The sequence below is a fragment of the Solea senegalensis genome, linkage group LG7 (genome assembly GCF_019176455.1).
Source record: "Solea senegalensis isolate Sse05_10M linkage group LG7, IFAPA_SoseM_1, whole genome shotgun sequence".
NCBI classification, from domain to species: domain Eukaryota; kingdom Metazoa; phylum Chordata; class Actinopteri; order Pleuronectiformes; family Soleidae; genus Solea; species Solea senegalensis.
In genome coordinates, this window is record NC_058027.1 from 9,862,284 (window position 1) to 9,881,236 (window position 18,953).

Consider the following 18,953-nt stretch of genomic DNA (forward strand, 5'->3'; position numbering starts at 1 on the left):
TGTAAACCGCCTGTTGTAAACATAGAAAAGCACATCAAACAAAAATTGTTCACAGCACAGACAGTGCATCGTATATTCAGATTAGGGCCATCAAAGTTAACGCCTTAATCGCTGCGATAAATACAACCGAGATTTGTTTGCTTCTGGTGTGTGCTGACTTTGACATGAAAGCCCGAAACAGCCACTTGCCTGCAGTCAGTCAGAGAGGAGAGACTGAGAGGTAGTAGCAGAAGATGGCGAGAGGTGAGGGATTGTTGGGCGGATTTTAAGAAGCTGAACGACGGAAACATCGATAAAAACAAAAGTTACCTGGGTGTCATGGCACAATTTACTGACAATGACTGGACGTTGCGATCCTTTGCATTGACTGGCAAAAAAAATGCGTGACTAATTGCTGAGACCTGCGCAGAGGAATTCCTCGACATCGCCAACGAGTGGCAAACGAACCACTCTAGGCACCGATACAGCTCGTAATATGCTGGCAGCTGCCCGGCAACATCCGTTTGGACACCTACCCTATGTGTTCTCTTTCTCTCTCTCAATTTATCATAACAAATGTGTGTCTGATTACTCATTCATTTAGTCATTAGAAGAAAAGCAGACTTTGAAGCATGAAATTTGATCTAGATTAACAAATTTCAAAATGTGAGATTAATTCTTGCTATTCTTCACCCTCAAAGCTGAGCGTGCAGCTTGAGGCAGCTGTGCATTTGGGCAGCAAAGACCAACAAAAGACCAACGTTTGCTGTGGACACACACACACTGCGTACACTACAGATACTGTGTACATGCACGCACAATCACACACACTTTTGCTTCCAATCCCGCCATCTGTGAACGCAGACGTTTTGAAGGCATCTGTCTCAAGTGATCTGACATTAAGATGAGTCTGCAACTGTTTCTCTTGGCTTCACAGTCACTACAAACTGAGCTGATATTCACACTGGGGACAAATAGTCGATCTTAATTAATGTAAATTCAACAATAGTATTCTGGCACTGCCACACTATGGTGTTGGCACCAAACATTCCACACAGAGATAATATTTATCTTATAATGGCAGAAGCCATTATAAGCCTTTAAACTGAGAAATCCAGGCAGAAGGAACGTAAAAAGTCCTATAATACATACATATAATGCTGCTCTTTGGTTAATTTCTGTTTACTAGTTTAGTTTACTGCATTTATTATCATCTTTTACAGGATGTTTGCTGGCTGTTGGCAGCCATTTTATATTTTATAGTTGGACTAAGTTCAGATTCCCTGTAACTGTATCATGTTCATGAAGAATACAACATACTGTAAAATCATCAAATCATCCCATGTGAATGTCGTGGTAGAGTGACCCTGCAGTGTGGCTGGACCCTGAACCTGTCTGTCCATCTGTCTGTCAGTCTGTCCTCTTATCTCCTGCGTCTCCCTGCTTTGTACAGACACACACACACACGTGAAAATCCTTTTCCCTCTAACTCTCCCTCTCTCTCTCACTGACACACATACACACACACACCTCAAGCATGCTGGTGTGCGTCACGAGGGCCATCTGCTTGCTAACCAGAAAGAAGAGTTTTCTACACACACACACACACACACCCTCTCGTGTCACTGACACAAAATCGGTGACACTACAAACACTACAGCACTTATTTCTTGTAAGATAATCTATGTTGGTTAAGATGATGGTCGTGGTTGACAACAGAGTGACGTGTTTCACTATGGGAGTAGCTTTGCTATAGTCAAATAGGGAAGCTACAGTGAAATCTGTTAGTGACGAGGTGAGCTGTGAGGGGAAGAAATGATGGAGGAATCCCTCACTTCACCCGTTACGTCTTCAGACTCAAGAAACAGCCTCCATGGTCAAGAGGGATAATATCTTTCTTTGTGGGACATAAACAGCTGATCTTTTTTTACTGAACTCTCCTGATCTACGAAATTACATGCAGAGCCCACACCAGGCATAACACGCAGAGCCTTTGCTTCTCCTCAAAGGAGAATGGAGGCGGGCAAGAAGCCAAAAACCCCACAGTGGGACATCTGTAGGCTGATTCCACCACCTTAGGCACAAAGGCATGGCTGGGCTGCAGGCAGACCTTGGTTAGCTGCTGGCAGGAAAGGCGGATGGAAAAAGCCGCTAAATCACTTGCATGCCTTTCTGTGGTTTAAGTCGAGAGCAACGACATTAAATAAACGTCATCCCAGCCACCTTCATAAGCTCAAATTGACGATGAGAGCGAGTGTCTTAAAAAACTGACAGAACCCAGAGAAACCAGTGGTCAGAAAACCTGGAGCTTACGGCAACATCGTCCAACAGTCGACAAACAAGTTTAATGCAGCATACACGACATGCTGAGGGGGCTTCTAAGTACACTTAAATATGTAGAATAGCCAAATCTTGCAGGAAACACAGCAAGTCACCTACTGTGAACTAATGATGTGCTTTGACGAATAAGATTTTTCGATGGCCCAAAGCCAGTCTAAAGGAGTCAGGTCAACCAATGGCTGATATATGATTTTAAGATATATTTGGTTGGTTTTCTTTTTTTCTTCCATCTGATAAGAAAACAATTTATTAACAATAATAACAATAATAATAATAATAATAATAATAATAATAATACATTATTACAATGGGGAGAATTGGGGAAATCTCTTTCTTCAGAATTAATAGTAAGTAATGAGAGTAGAAAGGTCTTTGTGGTCTTCCTCCGTCCCTAACATAAATGTTAAAAGGATGGTATAATGTTACACAGTCAATAGCAGACCATACGCACTGACTTCACATGCTCCCTGCAGCACAATGCTGTTCTATCCAGTTGGCACGCTTCAGTTTTCAAACGACAGGATGCTAACCATGGATGCTTATGTAAGGTTATTTGCAGTGGTACACCAGTACCCCCATTATGTAACCAAGCCATCGCTTAAAGAAGGAGACGCCAAACTGTCGACTGTGATTAACCAGCCAAACTTTGGAATTTCCCTTGTAGATCCCGAAAATATTAGGAAAAGTAAATACAAAATCTCCTGAATCAGCTGTTGTACTCTAGTGTGAAAGGGATCACTAAGTTATATAATAGTCAAATATTTAATAATTAGATATAGGTACAATTATTTTGAGAAGCCGCCATCACACAGAATAAAAATGATGTATTTGTACGTAGGCGTATATGTATTTTATATGTACTAATTGAATGTGAGATTGAGTACACGTGCGTGGAATGCTAGACTGAAGCGCATCCTCTTTTTCAGTATGAATGGCCATGTACACACAGCTGGAAATGAGGTTCTATGCAGACGCGGCCCACAGAAATAATGACCCAGTTGTCTCTACAAACACACCAAACATTTTGTTGGGAGAAAATGTGACGTGATAATTAACCCTAACCCAATTAGGTCAGAAAGCTACATAGAATGTTTTCATTAAGAATAATTGAATGTAGTGAAAAATTCTCTCCGTTTAAAGGTTGATGTGGGTTTAATTACAGTAGCTGTAGATCAGAAGGCAGACACCCGCCATTTTAGCTAAATGAATCACATTACCAGCTCTTGAAATTATTAACCCTTCAAATCAATTATGCATCACTGCTTTAAGGTATTATTCTGCATTATCTTTGAGTGTATAATGTCTTTTAACAGCCCACATATGTATGCACATATTGTAAGCACTTGTGCAATAATGTGCAAATGCAGTCATTTACATACGTTTGTCCCCCCCATCTGTCTCTGAAACCGGGGTAAATGTGGTCAACACATGATAATGTTCCACAACCTCCTTAAACTCAGAGCTGAGCTCTACGTTGCTTCTTCGTATTATGGCCTTCAGAGCTGGGCTGGCACAGAAAGCTATTTTTAACCACAGGCTCAAAGGGAGGGCTTACATTCCCAGCTGAACTGTGTCACTCACAAACTTTTCTCACACTTTTTAAATGTGAGCGCAGCCAGCTACTTTCACAGTGTGACAGTGAGAAAAAGCAGCCAATTCTGGTTTACTGTAAACCCTGTCGGCTGTAAAGTTCACAGATGTATTGCGTGTGCACGCGGTTCTACATGAGGCTGTGAAATCCTCTGTCATCAATGTGTATTACGCTATGATGAATAAAGTGGTCACTGGTCATTAGTCTTTCACACATGACTTATTGACAATAGCTCTGAGTTAATTAGGCTGACCCTTGCTGGAACACAGTGTTACACCTACCCGACACAGCTTCGCTCAGTTATTTATTAACCCTAAAGCTTCAGAACCCTCATTTGAATATGGCACCAGGGTTAACGAAACCATGGAAGGCTTTGCATGCGAGATAAGAGATCATGTAGAAGGAACTTAAATGAATATATTTTCAGTAAAGAATTAGAGTTCATGGATGAGCGAAAAAAGCTGATAAATGCATGAGCTGACTTTGTGGTCAATTGTTAAGTCAAAAGGTTCTTCTGAGCATCCTAATTAGAGTTGTAAACACACACACATGCAAACACAAGATGCAATTACTGTAGCCTTACACCTGGTTCACACCGGACACATGCGTCACTACTGCGTTGCTACTGCTGTCATGTGATGTTTTCAATTCCGGTGTCCATGTCCAGTGAGATGTGTGTCTATTTTTGAGTTTCAACATCTTTTTCACACGTGACGCATGGTTCCAAGCAAAAATAGACAGCAAAAAAAAATAAAATCTATTTATAGTCATATTCAGTCTACAATTCTGCAAGCAATACCACATACAACTGATGCCTGTCACAGTGTTACTGTCCAGTTGGAATCTGAATACATGAAAAATATAAAAGTATCTTTTTAAAACTATTTCAGCTGCTGTAATAATTGATGAAAGGCAGATTCTCCCTCTCTCTGTTCATCTAAGTCAGAAATGAATCAGAAACATATTGGTGTATGCAGGGTAGACAGCAGCAGACAGCAGCGATACACACGCCTCGCATTTAGTGTGAACCTGGCATTAAGTGTTCAAGCTTTGAAAGTAGAAATTATGCAATCCCTTCCCCCTCTCCATTTTCAAACAGTCAAGGAACACAAAGTGTACATAATCTCCAAAATGCTGCCACAGATATAAAAGCTTAGTGGTTGACAATTAGGCCCTTTAATATGACACTATAGTTATCAGTCCTATTGTGTCTATGTTACCCAACACTAAGTCATAGGATCCCCCACTAATGAACCTGTGTACACAACTGCACGCTGCAATGAAAGATGAAACGCGATCACCACAATCAGGCATCAAGGTTTTCAGCCCCTTGAAAATTGCATGCTCTGTATTGTTTTACATCATCAGATACAAATTTATCTTGCCAGTCACATAATGTAGGGTAAATTTAATCCCTCAGCGGCTGCTTGTTTTAGACTGAAAATGAGATTGATCACAGATGGGTGCGCTCTAAATATCTTGTGTTAAAGCATAAGGTGGAGAAGGAAAATGTGATAATGAGAGCAGCAACACTGGACTGGCAGAAAACTGGAGGATGAGTCAAAGTGACATGAATGTGATGTTTCAAGTTGCACACGGACTAAGACAAACAAAAAAAAAGAGTTTGACAAAAAAGTTCACATGTAGATGGGGTCTAATGATTCGAGTGTTTGTCTATTTGTTTTAAACTGTTCAAAATTGTCCCTTTCTGATGATCTTTGTGCCTGTGTGTGAGCAACGTAACATTTCTCTGTTAGTCTTACCATCGTCGAGTGTGATGTCCTGCAGGCCAATGGAGCGGAAGGTTGGCTCCCTGTCCTCTGGTTCCTCCTTGATGTTCAGCCTCTCGCTGTCCAATGGAAAGGGTCCCTGAGGACTTAGTGGGTGAACCAGAGGGCCTGCTGCTGCTGGGGACAGGCTTGCCATGACAGGACTGGTTGCCTGTGGAGAAGGCTGCTGTTGAAGTGGCCCCAGAGGACTGCCACCTGAAGTAGGGGAGGAGGAGGTGGGAGACTGGTAGGGCAGCGAGTGAAGCTGAGGGGAGGAAGGCCCTGAGTGTGGAGAGGGGATCATCCGTGGCGGAGGGGCACTAGTCGGTGTGGGGCAGGAGGCCGACCTTTGACTTACCGGGTGGTAACCAATAGCCCTCTGCAGCTGGGAGGAGTGCTGCCCTACAAGAGGGTGACCACTTGCAGAGGGAACCTGGGACGCATTTGGAGAGCAATGATAGCCCCCAAGCGAGTGGAGGTGTGGAGATGAAGGGGAGAGCAGGGGTTGCTGGTTCTGGGGAGATCCAGCAATGTGATTGGAACTTGAAGGGGATGGACCTGATGGGGATGAGCAAGGGGAGGAGGGGTACACCATCCCCATACTCATTGGGTGTGATGCTGCACTGGGGCTCTGCTGAAATGGCATCCTCTCATAGCCCTGAGGAGGAAGGTTGGACTGACCATTGAAAGGCAGGCTATGACCATGGCTGTGCTGCATAGGCTGGTAGGAGGGTCGGGAAGGCGCAGAAAGAGGAGCAGAAGCAGAACTCGGGTGGAAAGTCATGTGGCAATCTGCAGGGGGGTGGTGCAAACTGTGACTCTGAAGGTGAGGCAGGTGCTGGAAAGATGGGGAGCCCAGGGAGGGGCAGGAAGCCTGCAGAGGTAGCAGGCCAGGTCCAGAGCTCGTGGCCAGGCCGTGAGGGGAGCTGGACATAAGGTTGTCCGATGGGTGGCCCTGCTCAGGAGAAGGCAGCTGGGTGTGCACCAGACTGGGAGCATGTGCCAGGGGCATGGACATAGGGGGAACTGAGGCAAGGTCCAGTTCGTCTCTGTGCTCCTGTTTCACCATGACTAAAAGGTTGAGGTGTACACAGAGATATGTCATGATAGAGGAAAGAGAAAAAAAAACACAGTTAATTCTGCTGGGATGAAAAGTAAAAGACTAATATATACATATTCCAAATCACTAAATCACAACATTGACAATGTTGCTGCTGTTTTTGCTTTAGGTAAACTAAAACTAAAAAAGGCAGCACTTGTTTCATCTTTGCACATGTTCCATCAACATTACTTCTCTCAATCTGTGGATTTAAAGGCAAACTATATACGTCTAGTAAAACCCGAAATACAAGGCTACAAGAATCTCCAACCAGTGAACAGATTATGAATCACAAGTGTTGTGAAATAGGCCTCCTCGATTTAAAAAGCCCCCGAAAATGTGATATTTTCATAATAAATGGGGCCATTCCCTTTTACTGCAACAGCTCGGTAACCTATTTCCCAATCTGGTGCCTTGTGACAGTGATTTTATTTTTATCCATCTCTGAATCAGAGGGTGAGCATATGCTGTCAGTCTGGGTGCCATCAAGTAAGATCTTGTATGTGACGAGAAGCTGAAAGCCCTCCAGCCCATGTCAGGCTTACAGAACAAACAAGTTCACTAGCTTTGCCCTCTATTCCTTTGCTCACCCTGTCTTGCCACTGGGAAAACAAGAGGCAAGAGTCACAAAAAGGGCAAATAGGGTTAATTCTGATAATGGAGCCAGAGGGAAATCCAAGGGTAAATTGAATGGTTATATACTAAATATTTAAACACTGCTGAAATATATCTGACATCAGTTTTAGAAAGTGTTCTCCTTATATGAGAAAACTACTGATTGATGATGCAGTCAAAATATAAAGCAGCAACAAAGAGTACTTTGATTCACAATATTCTGTATGAACATGTTACTTATTTTTTCCAGACAATTTTCTCAAAATGCATCTTTAAATGAAACCAGACAGGGCCGTTGCAGCTCAGCCTATGTTGAAAAATTAAACATGACCGACTGGCAGATTTTCTTGCCACAGTAAAGACAGTGGTGTCCATGGTGAAAGCGACACAGTCTGACTGACAGCGCAGGGTTACTCTGCTTTGACTGGCTGCACTGATCTGTTAACGGGGAAAACAGGAACTGCCTGTGTCGAGTGGGCGTGCTTGCAACAGAATGACAGGGTGGGTGGAGGGCCAATGTCGCTTGTTCATGTACATACACACAAAAGAACACATTCTTGCAGTTAAAGTCAAAACAGTCAAATGCTATTATATCCCGCCGTCACTGTTATCAGTTTGACTGGCTTCCAGAAGATCCAGAAGGTATCACGAACATTGCTGAGAATTAATTATATGTAGAAACAGTTTCCTGTATTGTCTATTTCATTTACTGCTGTATATTTACCCATTTTATTTATATTTTTTATTTTTCTAGTTATCAGTACCGATTCTTATTTTTTGGATTCCATACCAGTCCAGAACGGTATAGTAATGTGATGGGAGAGAGTGTTTGTGCTTTTGTAATGATGTGAATTTTTCTTTCTTGACTAATGGCCTGTATACAAACTTAAGAGCAAATTATTAAAATAAAAAGTTTAATAACAAAAAAAAGAAACAGTTTGATGGATAGCAAAATATTTGCATGATAAGCCCCACGTAAATACAGTTCACGTGGATAAAACAAGTTTTTTTTACTAAATAAACAGTCGGGTGTTAATTAAAAAATAAACCCTGTAAACCACACTGATGCTTGCAGGGAGAAATACAACAAGAGAAAGACTGAAACACTTGTAGAGTAGAAATTTACAATCCATCATGCATGTTACAACTGCCTCTGCCATCAGTCAAACCTCTTGTCACGGTGAAATGTACCCAAAGGAATGCAGAGTAAAGATTCAGTTGGCTTTTCCCTCTAAACATTCTCTAAAACATTCTCAAAACCTTGCAACTCACCTGAAAGGTAAGTGAAGCGTTGTGACTGGCTTCTTTTCCGCTTGCCATTGCATACATAAAACTGCACCTGCACAGCTGAGCCCACAGTCTTACTGTGGTAGGGAGGAACCTCCGCCACAATGCAAGACTATAAAAAATATTAGATATAGATTAGATTAAAAATGAATCTTCCTTCAATTTCTGTTCATTCAACATATAAATACAAATACCAGTGTAAATGTACATGTAAAAACAAAAGTACTTACTCCTTGAGTTTTCTCTCGTACTATTTTTGCTTCAACTTCCCATTGTGGACGTCCATCTACAGGGAAAATTCAAGAAAAAAACAAAACGTGAAATACATAAGCCAGTAATAATCCTGGCAAAGACACAACACGGAAAAAGCTCTTGTTCTAAAGAATTAAGTTGAAATTATGTAATTTAAAGGTCCAGAAGCCCCATGGGGAAAATGTTAGTCGCTATTAAATAGTAATCAAATTTCCAAATATCCTGCTGTTTGTCCTGTCTGGATAAAATTATAGACAGAGCAGCGGAATAATTGTTTTGATTTTAAAATGCCTTTACACACTACCATGCTTCTGGCTAGACAACCATTCTTTCCAATTTCCTGTGAGAGATCTAATTATCTGACCAGGTATCTTAGGGGCAGCTGTTTAAAGCGAAGCAGTCGGGGTGTGTTATCAGAGCATTGTGAGTAATAATAATCTCGACAACTAACTCAGTGCTGAATGCGCTCTCAGGAGAGGGAAATTCACTTGCAGCCGCTTGTTTCATAATGCTCAAATAGTGCAAAGATTTTGTGCACCTGCATGCCTCCTCCTCAAAACCCAAAGGATTCCCCCAAACACCGCTGTCAGGCGTCAGACACATGACTGCAAAGAGGACTGGCTTACACTTACATTCTGACAAAGAATGTGCTCAGCTGTAAGCCCTGTTACATTTAGACTATACAGCTTTTTACTAAACCCCTCCCAAAAAATCCAGACTCTACTGAAGCTTTACAAAGCTAATGTATCTGCTCTGCTTTCACCCTAACATTAGCCTTACTTGTAGTAATCCACCGCCACACTAATCACTCATAACACTGGAGATATTCTCTCTGCTATAAAAGAAGAGCTTAACTCATGGATGACAGAGTCTTTTTTTTTTTTCCAACGAGCAAAAGTCCTTGAACATCTTTGCAGCTGACATCAGTGCATTATTGCAGTGCAGATTGTTGACATTCAACAGGCAGGAGCAAGGGCCCCACATGCTCTGCCACACAACAAGCATCGACAGGAACCTCATACCACACTAAGACAATGGCTCGGATCACCCAGACGCACTACCTACACAAGTCAGCGGGCCAACAAGAACGTGGACTTACTGTTGCAGATGGTTGAACAAAAATAAAGACGGTAACTGGTGTTTATGTTACAACAGTGGCTTTTTACATGTTTCTAAAAGCTCACTGTTGTTAAGCGTTTACATCAAAAACAACACTGTGACTACTACAGACAGAGTGCACATGCTGTACTGCTCATTTGTCAAGCCAGTCTGTGTTATTTGCCTCCTTTATATAAACATTCATCCTTGTAAATTTGAAGTTCTTATACGAATTGCGGACTTCATTTTAACTTTAAATGTTTAATGAAATCTAAAACTCTGTGATACTATCCTTGGTTTTCAATAAAATAAAAACAACATACATTACCAAAATGTATTTACATTTGTTCCTTTTACAATAAAAACTGTTTATATGTAAATACAGTGTCAGCAATAGCTCAGACCCATACCCATCTCCTTTATCCGTCTTCCCTTTCCTTCTCTTTTTATACACTCCCATCCACTGAACAACTTAGTACGATTAATGTAATTTATTTTGTAATTTTTTAATTGTGACTAAATGTAATTCAGTTGAAGCATTTCACTTCCATTTATATATATATATATATATATATATATATATATATATATATATATATATATATATATATATACACATATACATATATATATATATATAACATTGAGTGTGTACTTTTAGAATTACAGTATATACTGTCCAAAAAGGGCCCAGTTGAAGGAAAAATGCTTTAGGATCGATAACAATGTATTCTTAACTATTCTAGTTATTATTATTCAAGTTTACCATAACCATAGCAACAATAGGCCAGTCTCTCCAGGGCCTCGTGAAACTGATGTTGTCTTTCAGCCATGAGAGCTTGTGGAAAAATATCTGTCATTGCGTCTCTTTCCCTCTTTTCTTCCATTCCTGCACTTACTCCAGTCAGTGCCTTTCTGCATTAAAGCAGGCGGATTAGTCGTGATGAGGGGGATCATTTACACAAACCTAATCAACATCATCTTTCCCTCCCCTTTCATATTCTTTCTGTCTCCTTCCACAGTCCACTGCCCTCATGCTCCATGGGGCCCAACATGTCCTCCCCCAAGTTTCCACTTTGCTGTGAAGACTTGACCATCAGTGAGTTGCTTCAACCACGCTTCACCTGGTGCACCTCAAAGAGCAAAAGACATTCCTCTCGGCTCAACTTTCTGCCATGTGTAAACTTGATTTTGTTGCTCTACATTGCAGAGGCACCTCGGGCAGGCACAGACTTGGCTCAATGAATGTTATTCATGTAAAATTTCCATCTCAGAGAGCAGCCATTACATGGGTTTTGATTAAGGACCAGTGTACAAAAGAGGCAAAGACAATTGAAAGCGTTAAAGGAAAGGGCACAGGGAGTGTAAAAATTAATGTCTCAGGCATTAACATTTGTAATGCAGCTATGTAAGTAACTTTAAAATTCCAGTTTTAGGTAACAAAGTCTCATTCAACATTCAACCTAACCCACAAGCTCCCACACTTATCTGACTGTAGGCACAAAATACCAGCAACACTCACTTTTCTATCACACTTTAGACAACATTTTGGTAAATTGATATTAATTAAAGTATAATCATTATTCTCCAATGAAGCAGTGGTATGACCAATGTAGGATGTAGGATTAATATGATATAATATTTAACAATATGCTGTTTTCATAGCATCTTCAAAGAGCAGATGTTTCAAAGTGCCTCATAGAGGAGATTCAATAAACTAAATATTGACAATAATGTCACATATTTTATTTCAAATTGTATGAAAGGTGTTTATGCTGCAGTGGATGGAAATGTATATAAATGCTGAGTATTGTTTAGTTGTACAAGATTTTTTCAATTTTGTGTTATTGTAATGTGTTATATGTGTGTGACAGTTACGGTGTAAATATTGTGTCAGATTCTATAAGGATCATATGATCCCTCATGAGTGTGATTCATGCTGACTTGACAGACAACATTACTACTAGACATACAGTCAATCGGTTTGGCATTTAACAAAATGCCCTGTGGGATGAGAGACTTGTTGGGGCTAAGATAATGACAGGTGATTGGAGAACTGACATACAGTCTCTCTCTCTCACACACACACACACACACAAACACTTTTTTGAGTTTAGATTTTTCATTTTGATATTTTATGCTCTATTGTTCATAATGTTAAGAAATTAGAGAATCGACGAGCAACATTACATTACTTTGGCTTTATAAGATTAGTCTATAATGTACATTGCACATTCTATTTTAACTAATTTTTATTGTCTAAGTGTTAATATGTTTTATATTGTTTTTTTTTTTGGTAATGCAATGTTTATTATTTATTATCTGTAAAAATGCAACATTTCCCCACTGTGGGACAAATAAAGGACTATCTTATCTTATGACTTTTAAGAGATGGAGGGAGACTAGGTAGACAAAATGCTGTTCTAAGATCGATGCTAACATACTATTTTTATATGTCTGCATCACGGAGCTTCAAAGAGTAAAACAAATCCAATTTAGAGACTTCTAGACATGTATCAACCATGACTTCCACACAATCCTACACTTCTGCTGACTTTGACAGATGTTAAAAAAAAAGGCCCAGCAAATCACATAAATGACACATGAGATGTTTTACAGGTTTCTCTGATATACTCTGTCAGAAAAAAATGAAGTTTGAGATTTTTTACACATGTACTTGGCACATGCTTTTTCCCACAGTAGCAGATCAAGGACAGGCCGATGTGCAGACACACTTACCAGGGCCTTTCTCCAGGAAGATGACCTTGGATTCTGGAAAGAAGTTGGAGCCTGTGATGATCAGTTCTTCTCCTCCACTGGCTGCGCAACTGGTCAGGCTGGATTTCTCTACCTGGGGCAGCTCTTGTGCTGAACGCTGGGCTGGAAGACAAACAGCAGGGGTTGACGATCACTTCCTGAGCTGTGCTTGCTGCAATTGTTCATTTATGTAGTTTGGACTATAAACTTACTACAAAATAAGCAAACGAAATAATAATTTTCAATTAGATAATTGTGAAAAAAGTATCTGTATATAACTGTACATAAAAAAAATGGTATTGGCTAGTTTTGAGAGGAGCATTTACATTTTTTACTTGTTATCAGACATTGTAAAATAAAGTGGCTTTAAATGATAGGACACAGAGTTAAATCAACGTCCTATCCTATCAGCAGAGTTTAGGTACATAAAGCATATAAATGTACAGATTTGACAGATTTGTGGTTTTCTGAATGACAATGTTTATGTGTGAGAGACTCAGGCTAGAAAGTCAATACTCACAACACTCCACAGGAATGGAGGCAGCCTGCAGTGACAGCACCTTTCCGTTGGGTTGAGGGATATGGACTCTGAACACCACGCGGACCCGTGTGTTCTTTCTCCCTATATCGGTCTCTCCCTTCCGCAGCTCAATGTCTGAGTTCCGCAGCTTGAGGATGCCAGCACAGTCGATACTGCAAGCAACAGGAAAAAATATTTGGCCACATATGACACCACTGGGATTGCAATCATCAAAGATTGCCTGGAAGTGATAAAAACCAACCACAGGGCCAGCAAGGGATTGGCAATGACAGGAAAATAAAGTGTTGATTCAGAAATTACAAATGCCTGTGAACATGATTTATTGCAACTGCAAATGAGAAATCCCCATTCTGCTCCATGGGAAACCCACAGTTTTTTCTTCAATGTGTAAAAAATCCCCCTGGCAAGATGTTACAACCCTGTATGATCATATATGGGGATATTTTTTTCATGGGATCGGGATTCATGGTGGTATGCTCATACCTGAGCACATTAACCCTAAAGTGCTTCTGACACCTACCTGGCTGACATGTTGTTTTCAGGCAGGAGAGGAATTTCGAGGACTTTGGTGCTAGTGATCAATATTTCTTGGCTGGCTGTGGCTACAGTTTTCCCGGTGATCCGGTGCACCTGGTAGAAGGCGTGTGGCCTCAAGTATCGGTCATCTGCTGTTCCAATGAACATCTGCAGGTTGAGGGGCTTCTCACTGTAGCCAAGGAGCTGAGACACGGCAGACAGAGACATAAATAAAAGAATAAAAACAGATGTGAGTTCTTGGGACACAGATGAGAGGTGTGAACAAAGAAATACTCGTCATTTCCATTGCATTCAGAGGGCCACCTCTTTAAGGGGAAATCTGAATGTTTGGGTGTTGTGATATTTCTGGCTGGGACACTGGAGATTCATCTGGTACTTTGGCCTCCGAACAGTTTGACACTGTTGTTTTCAGCTTAAAGTCCTCTAATTTTTTCCTTGCATGCCTACATCTTAACTGGACTCTGTGCAGGATGGTGCTTTTTCCAAAAACCATAAACCTTGAAACCAGGTCTAGTCAATTGCTTCAAGAAAAAAAACAAGTTGCATTGCAGCTGTGTTGGCTATCACAAATATTGTGACGTCAATATATTCACTGATTCATGTGAAATGCAGATGAGATTCGTTAATGGCAGGGTCCAAGAACACTCATTAGGCCTTAACTGTATGACAAGCCACAAAAACAATTATATAACAAAAATATAAACATAAAGCAAATAAAAAAAAAGAAGAAAAACACTGGCTTACAAGTCACTGTCAGTGATCACAAAGTTAATTTCAAGATTCACAGGACAATAAATCCAATGAATACATGCAACAACTAATGTTAAAAATCGGAAGGCAACAACACATGACTAGAAAAATTAAAAACCAAACACATCTTAAGACATACAGGTATATGTTCCTTCGGTGAGGTCTCATGCATATAGACAGGGTTTTTGCAGGGGAACAATATTCCAAATAAAAGGGTCATCAGCCTTTTCAAATCCTGTGGTTTATGTGTGCCAACCTGTTTGGTACTCAGCACCTAGCAATAGTCTATTCATATGTCTCTGAGTGTCGGGATACTTTTGTTTCAGACAGGTGAGATGTCTGACAAAGGAAAACTATTGCATTTTGGGTAGAGGCAAGAGGAAGATGGAAAGGAGAGCCAGGACCTTTCCTCAGAGGGACAGGACAAACACACAGGCCACACAATGCCACTACTGTTATAATGTTGTACTTGGCAGACTCTGTGACAGCATGATGGCAACCCCTGCACATGCACAATCCCACCATATTGCCCTCATAAACCCACACCTCCAGCTTGGATGGAGGGAAGCCCATTAAGGGGGGAACAGAAAAGAACAAGGTCTTTCATTGCTGCTTCACCCCTGGAGCTGCCAAGCTTCATCCCCACCACAGCTGGCTGCTGACCCTTTTCCTCTCTGGAGGTTTGCGTCACACACTGCTGTGTCAATGTTTGGTACAAAAGTGTGTTGGGTGGAGGGATCAAAAGTGGGTGCAGCTTTCGGATTTGTCATGTGCTGTTCCAAGACCAGCTAAAATAAAAAAGCTTTTGATTGGTCACAATCAAGCCTGGAAACATATGAACCAGAGAAACACAGTGGAGGAAAACGACCAATGGAAACGAAGGCTTCGTTTCCAAAACTCTGGCTTTCCCTAAATACATTATTAAACTATGTTTGAAGACAGTACTCTGGTTTAAAGCAGGATTACAGAGCATCACTTATTTCCATCAATGGCAAAAGATGTTTTAGAATTGGTGTTTGGAGTTGGTCTGGGACATATGTGCATACTCTTTGCATTTTTTTTTTTTTTTTTTTAGCTGTGTCAAGAATGAACATAACGAGTGTTTATTTGCACGTAGAGTAGCAAAGTAAGATCTGATCACATGCCGTCATTGGATTTGCATGTGGAGACACATTCCACTGCTAGGCATGAACTGACACACTTGAGATGTTAACTGTGACCAGATCTCATGAGACAGATGTTTATCCGGGTCTGAACAGGGCTGTCCTGTCTTTTTTTCTCACTTGTTACGTCTGTGGGGAAAGAAGCCAAGATACGGGAGAAGGTATGGTTGAATGCGGTGAAAACCTAAAATGGGGTGTTTACAGCAGGTTATGTGAGATGACTAAATAGGTCAGGCAGTGGAGCTTACATCTTAATAGTGCCTTACTGTTCTGAGCTGAATAAAACCTTTTATTTCCAATGTGTTGTGCTACTAAATTCAGTAAGATCAAAGTTCAAATGGTTCTCAAGAGAGCATTGCATTTTAAATATGTCAGGGGAACATCTATAATTGGCTAAATAAAATACATTTTTGTCACAACTACAGTGATTAGTTAGGAAGTGCGCGATTACCTTCACCAAACGCCATTAACAAGGATACCTATGACTGCCTAAAATCTATATTTCTGCTGTGACTGTGGCAGTGTTTCAGGCTGATGATCAGAGGAGTGTTGGACTGAGTTGGATAGACTACTAGAGCATCAGAGTGATCTGTGGGAAACCCATACAGTTTGTGACCATAACTCGTACAAAACAGGCCACCATACTACACTGTACTGCGTTACGTTTATGTAGCTACAAGTAGATAAGTACTGTTGTACTATTGTAATGTATACCAGTACATTACAACAGTTATTGTAATATTGTAATTGAAATATAAGAGACATATGAGAGACAATGATTACTAGGTGATTTGAACTAGATAAGACTGGAGATTTAGTCTGACCTTTTAATCTAACCATTGAACTTCTACTACTAATCAATGATTACCTGACAACTGTTGGCATATATTACAACAAAACATTTCCTACGATTTTGTTTTACAGTGAAAACTCACAGTTCCATCCACTGTATATTTATATGGTTCTGAATTGTAAAGAATGACTAAAAAAGATCATTGCTTCACATTGTTGTCAGGGGTCTTGGTCATTCTTGGAAAGCAGAGGGTGCTCTGTAACACTAACCACAGAGATGGTGGCCACTGAGATGACCAGAGAAAGTGCATTCCACCTCACATGTAAACTCAATATGCACAGTACGTATTTATGATACACAGTAAAACTTTATCACGGTCACTCTAGTTTTTCAACTCAATCACTCATATCCCACTGGAATCAGACCAATTAACATCCAACAGCGGTACATGATGTGTATTCGGAAGGAAGTTGCACCAACGGAACAGCATGGGGCCTCTCTAATCGCCAGTAATGGGTTCATCTTTGGAAACCACGTTAGATCTTAAGAGCCACTTCAAAGGTTAAATTTTGCTATTAACAACCCAACAGGTAATTATGTACTCCTGCCTGAATGGATTCATTGCTATAAATGACACCACTATTATAAAGTCAAAGAAACACGGAGTCACAGGAATCAACAGTCTTGTGGGTTGTGGTGCTTGTTTTATGATCATGTCTGCACACTGAGGGGGTGAGTGCACACATGTCTATGTACATGTCTGTGTACATGTCTGTGATGTACATTGTACAGACTAGGACAGGAAATGTTGGTTAAGGAAGAGGTTAGGGTATATGGTTAGAGTTAGTAAGAAACAATTATGTTTATGGGAGGGCAAGTATCAATAACTGTCCTCAAAAGACCTATGATAACATATGAAAGTGTGTGTGTGTGTGTGTGTGTGTGTGTGTGTGTGTGTGTGTGTGTGTGTTTCCATCAGACCATGTTTAGTCACAGCACCATGTGTGTTCCAGACAGCATAAAATGAGTTAACGTGTGTCTGGAAGAATGCATCTGTGAGAAAGGATACATGGAGGGTTAAAAAAAAAGAAGAAGAAAAAAGAAAACGGCTTCACATTTATAAACCAGAGCACCAAAAACAGCTCAGAAAATTGGAATAAAATGAGGAAAAAGACTCCTGCTGAGATTTATTTTTCCAATTTGTCAGTTCTACCAAAAACGAACTGTCACCATGAAACAAAAAGGTCCTTGACTTTCTCTCTGTCCTTCCATTGAACCTCTTCATCTCTGCCTCCTTTCTGTATTTTCTATATTTTTCTGAGGGATTTTGGTGTGGAGCCAGGGTGTTGACAAGCATACACCTAACAGGCCAGGAGACTTTTCCAAATCAAATAATCAACCAGAAAAACCTGATCAGAAAGTCAGAAAGAAAGGGATCCCTTCAGAAGTACCACTGAATAAACAGTGGCTAAACAGAAACATACCGCACTGGTGGGCTATTTCAGTTGCTCTGCCACAGTCACAATTGTTATTCAAAATACTATTAATTTCTGTTTTTCTTGGTTCAGTTCAATTTGAAAAATACAGATAACTGGGAGAGACAGAGCAGGTTTGTGTAAACTATAAAATAATATAAGTAAAAGAGAGTAACAGAGTTATCTCAAATAATATTTACTTTAGCAATGTGGAACCAGTTTACATAAAGGGAGGAAGCTGAATAGGAAAATCCTGGAAAGAAACAATACATGTTAATTCTCATATATCCTGGGTCAAGTGGACACCCCAGGACCAAGCTGGCTTTTATTGCAGTCCTCTTACTGTCTGCTTTTTGATAGGTCACTGCCCCAGCAGACCACATCAAAAAAGATAGCTGATGCTACTAGAGAGTCATAGAAGGTTTACTGAGGAACACTCCCTGCACTCCAAAAGACCCCAGTCTCCTGAACAGGTAGAGTCTGCTCTGACCCCTCCTGAGGAGAGCAGCAGCATAGTCAGCATAGTCTCCACCACCACAAGTTCTTTGGTTTTCCCCGCATTGCTTTTATACATTTTACTTGATTTCCATTTACTACAAATTTCAAAACAACACAACTGGCTTTTCAAACCCAAACACTATAGTCTATGCATCTGAAACAGTACAAAACCTGTGTAAAATTGGTGAAGGCGCAAAGAGGTGAAGGTGCAAAACCCTGCACCTTCAGTTTAGAAAACAGCTTATTCGCATGTTCCATATGTAGTCGGAACTTGGAATTTTGAACTAAACACAAAGCAACCTCACCAAACCTGACATAGGATTCCAAGATAGCTGTCACCTTATACATAAACACTGCTAGTTTTACTGTTAATAGCACTTCTATTTTATTGATTTCACAGTAAATCAGT

The 18,953-nt window shown here is 40.5% G+C and overlaps 1 protein-coding gene across 1 annotated transcript in view; it reads right to left on the reverse strand.

Annotated features, from left to right (window-relative positions):
* The window catches only part of LOC122772618 (nuclear factor of activated T-cells, cytoplasmic 3-like), a 43,833-nt gene that overhangs the window by 10,747 nt on the left and 14,133 nt on the right, over positions 1-18,953 (reverse strand). The window contains exons 4-9 of the mRNA XM_044030804.1: positions 13,849-14,048; positions 13,308-13,480; positions 12,770-12,910; positions 8,911-8,966; positions 8,666-8,792; positions 5,674-6,750 (exon numbers count right to left, since the gene is read on the reverse strand). Of these exons, the coding sequence (XP_043886739.1) occupies positions 5,674-6,750; positions 8,666-8,792; positions 8,911-8,966; positions 12,770-12,910; positions 13,308-13,480; positions 13,849-14,048 (1,774 nt within the window). The remainder of the gene's footprint in view (positions 1-5,673; positions 6,751-8,665; positions 8,793-8,910; positions 8,967-12,769; positions 12,911-13,307; positions 13,481-13,848; positions 14,049-18,953) is intronic.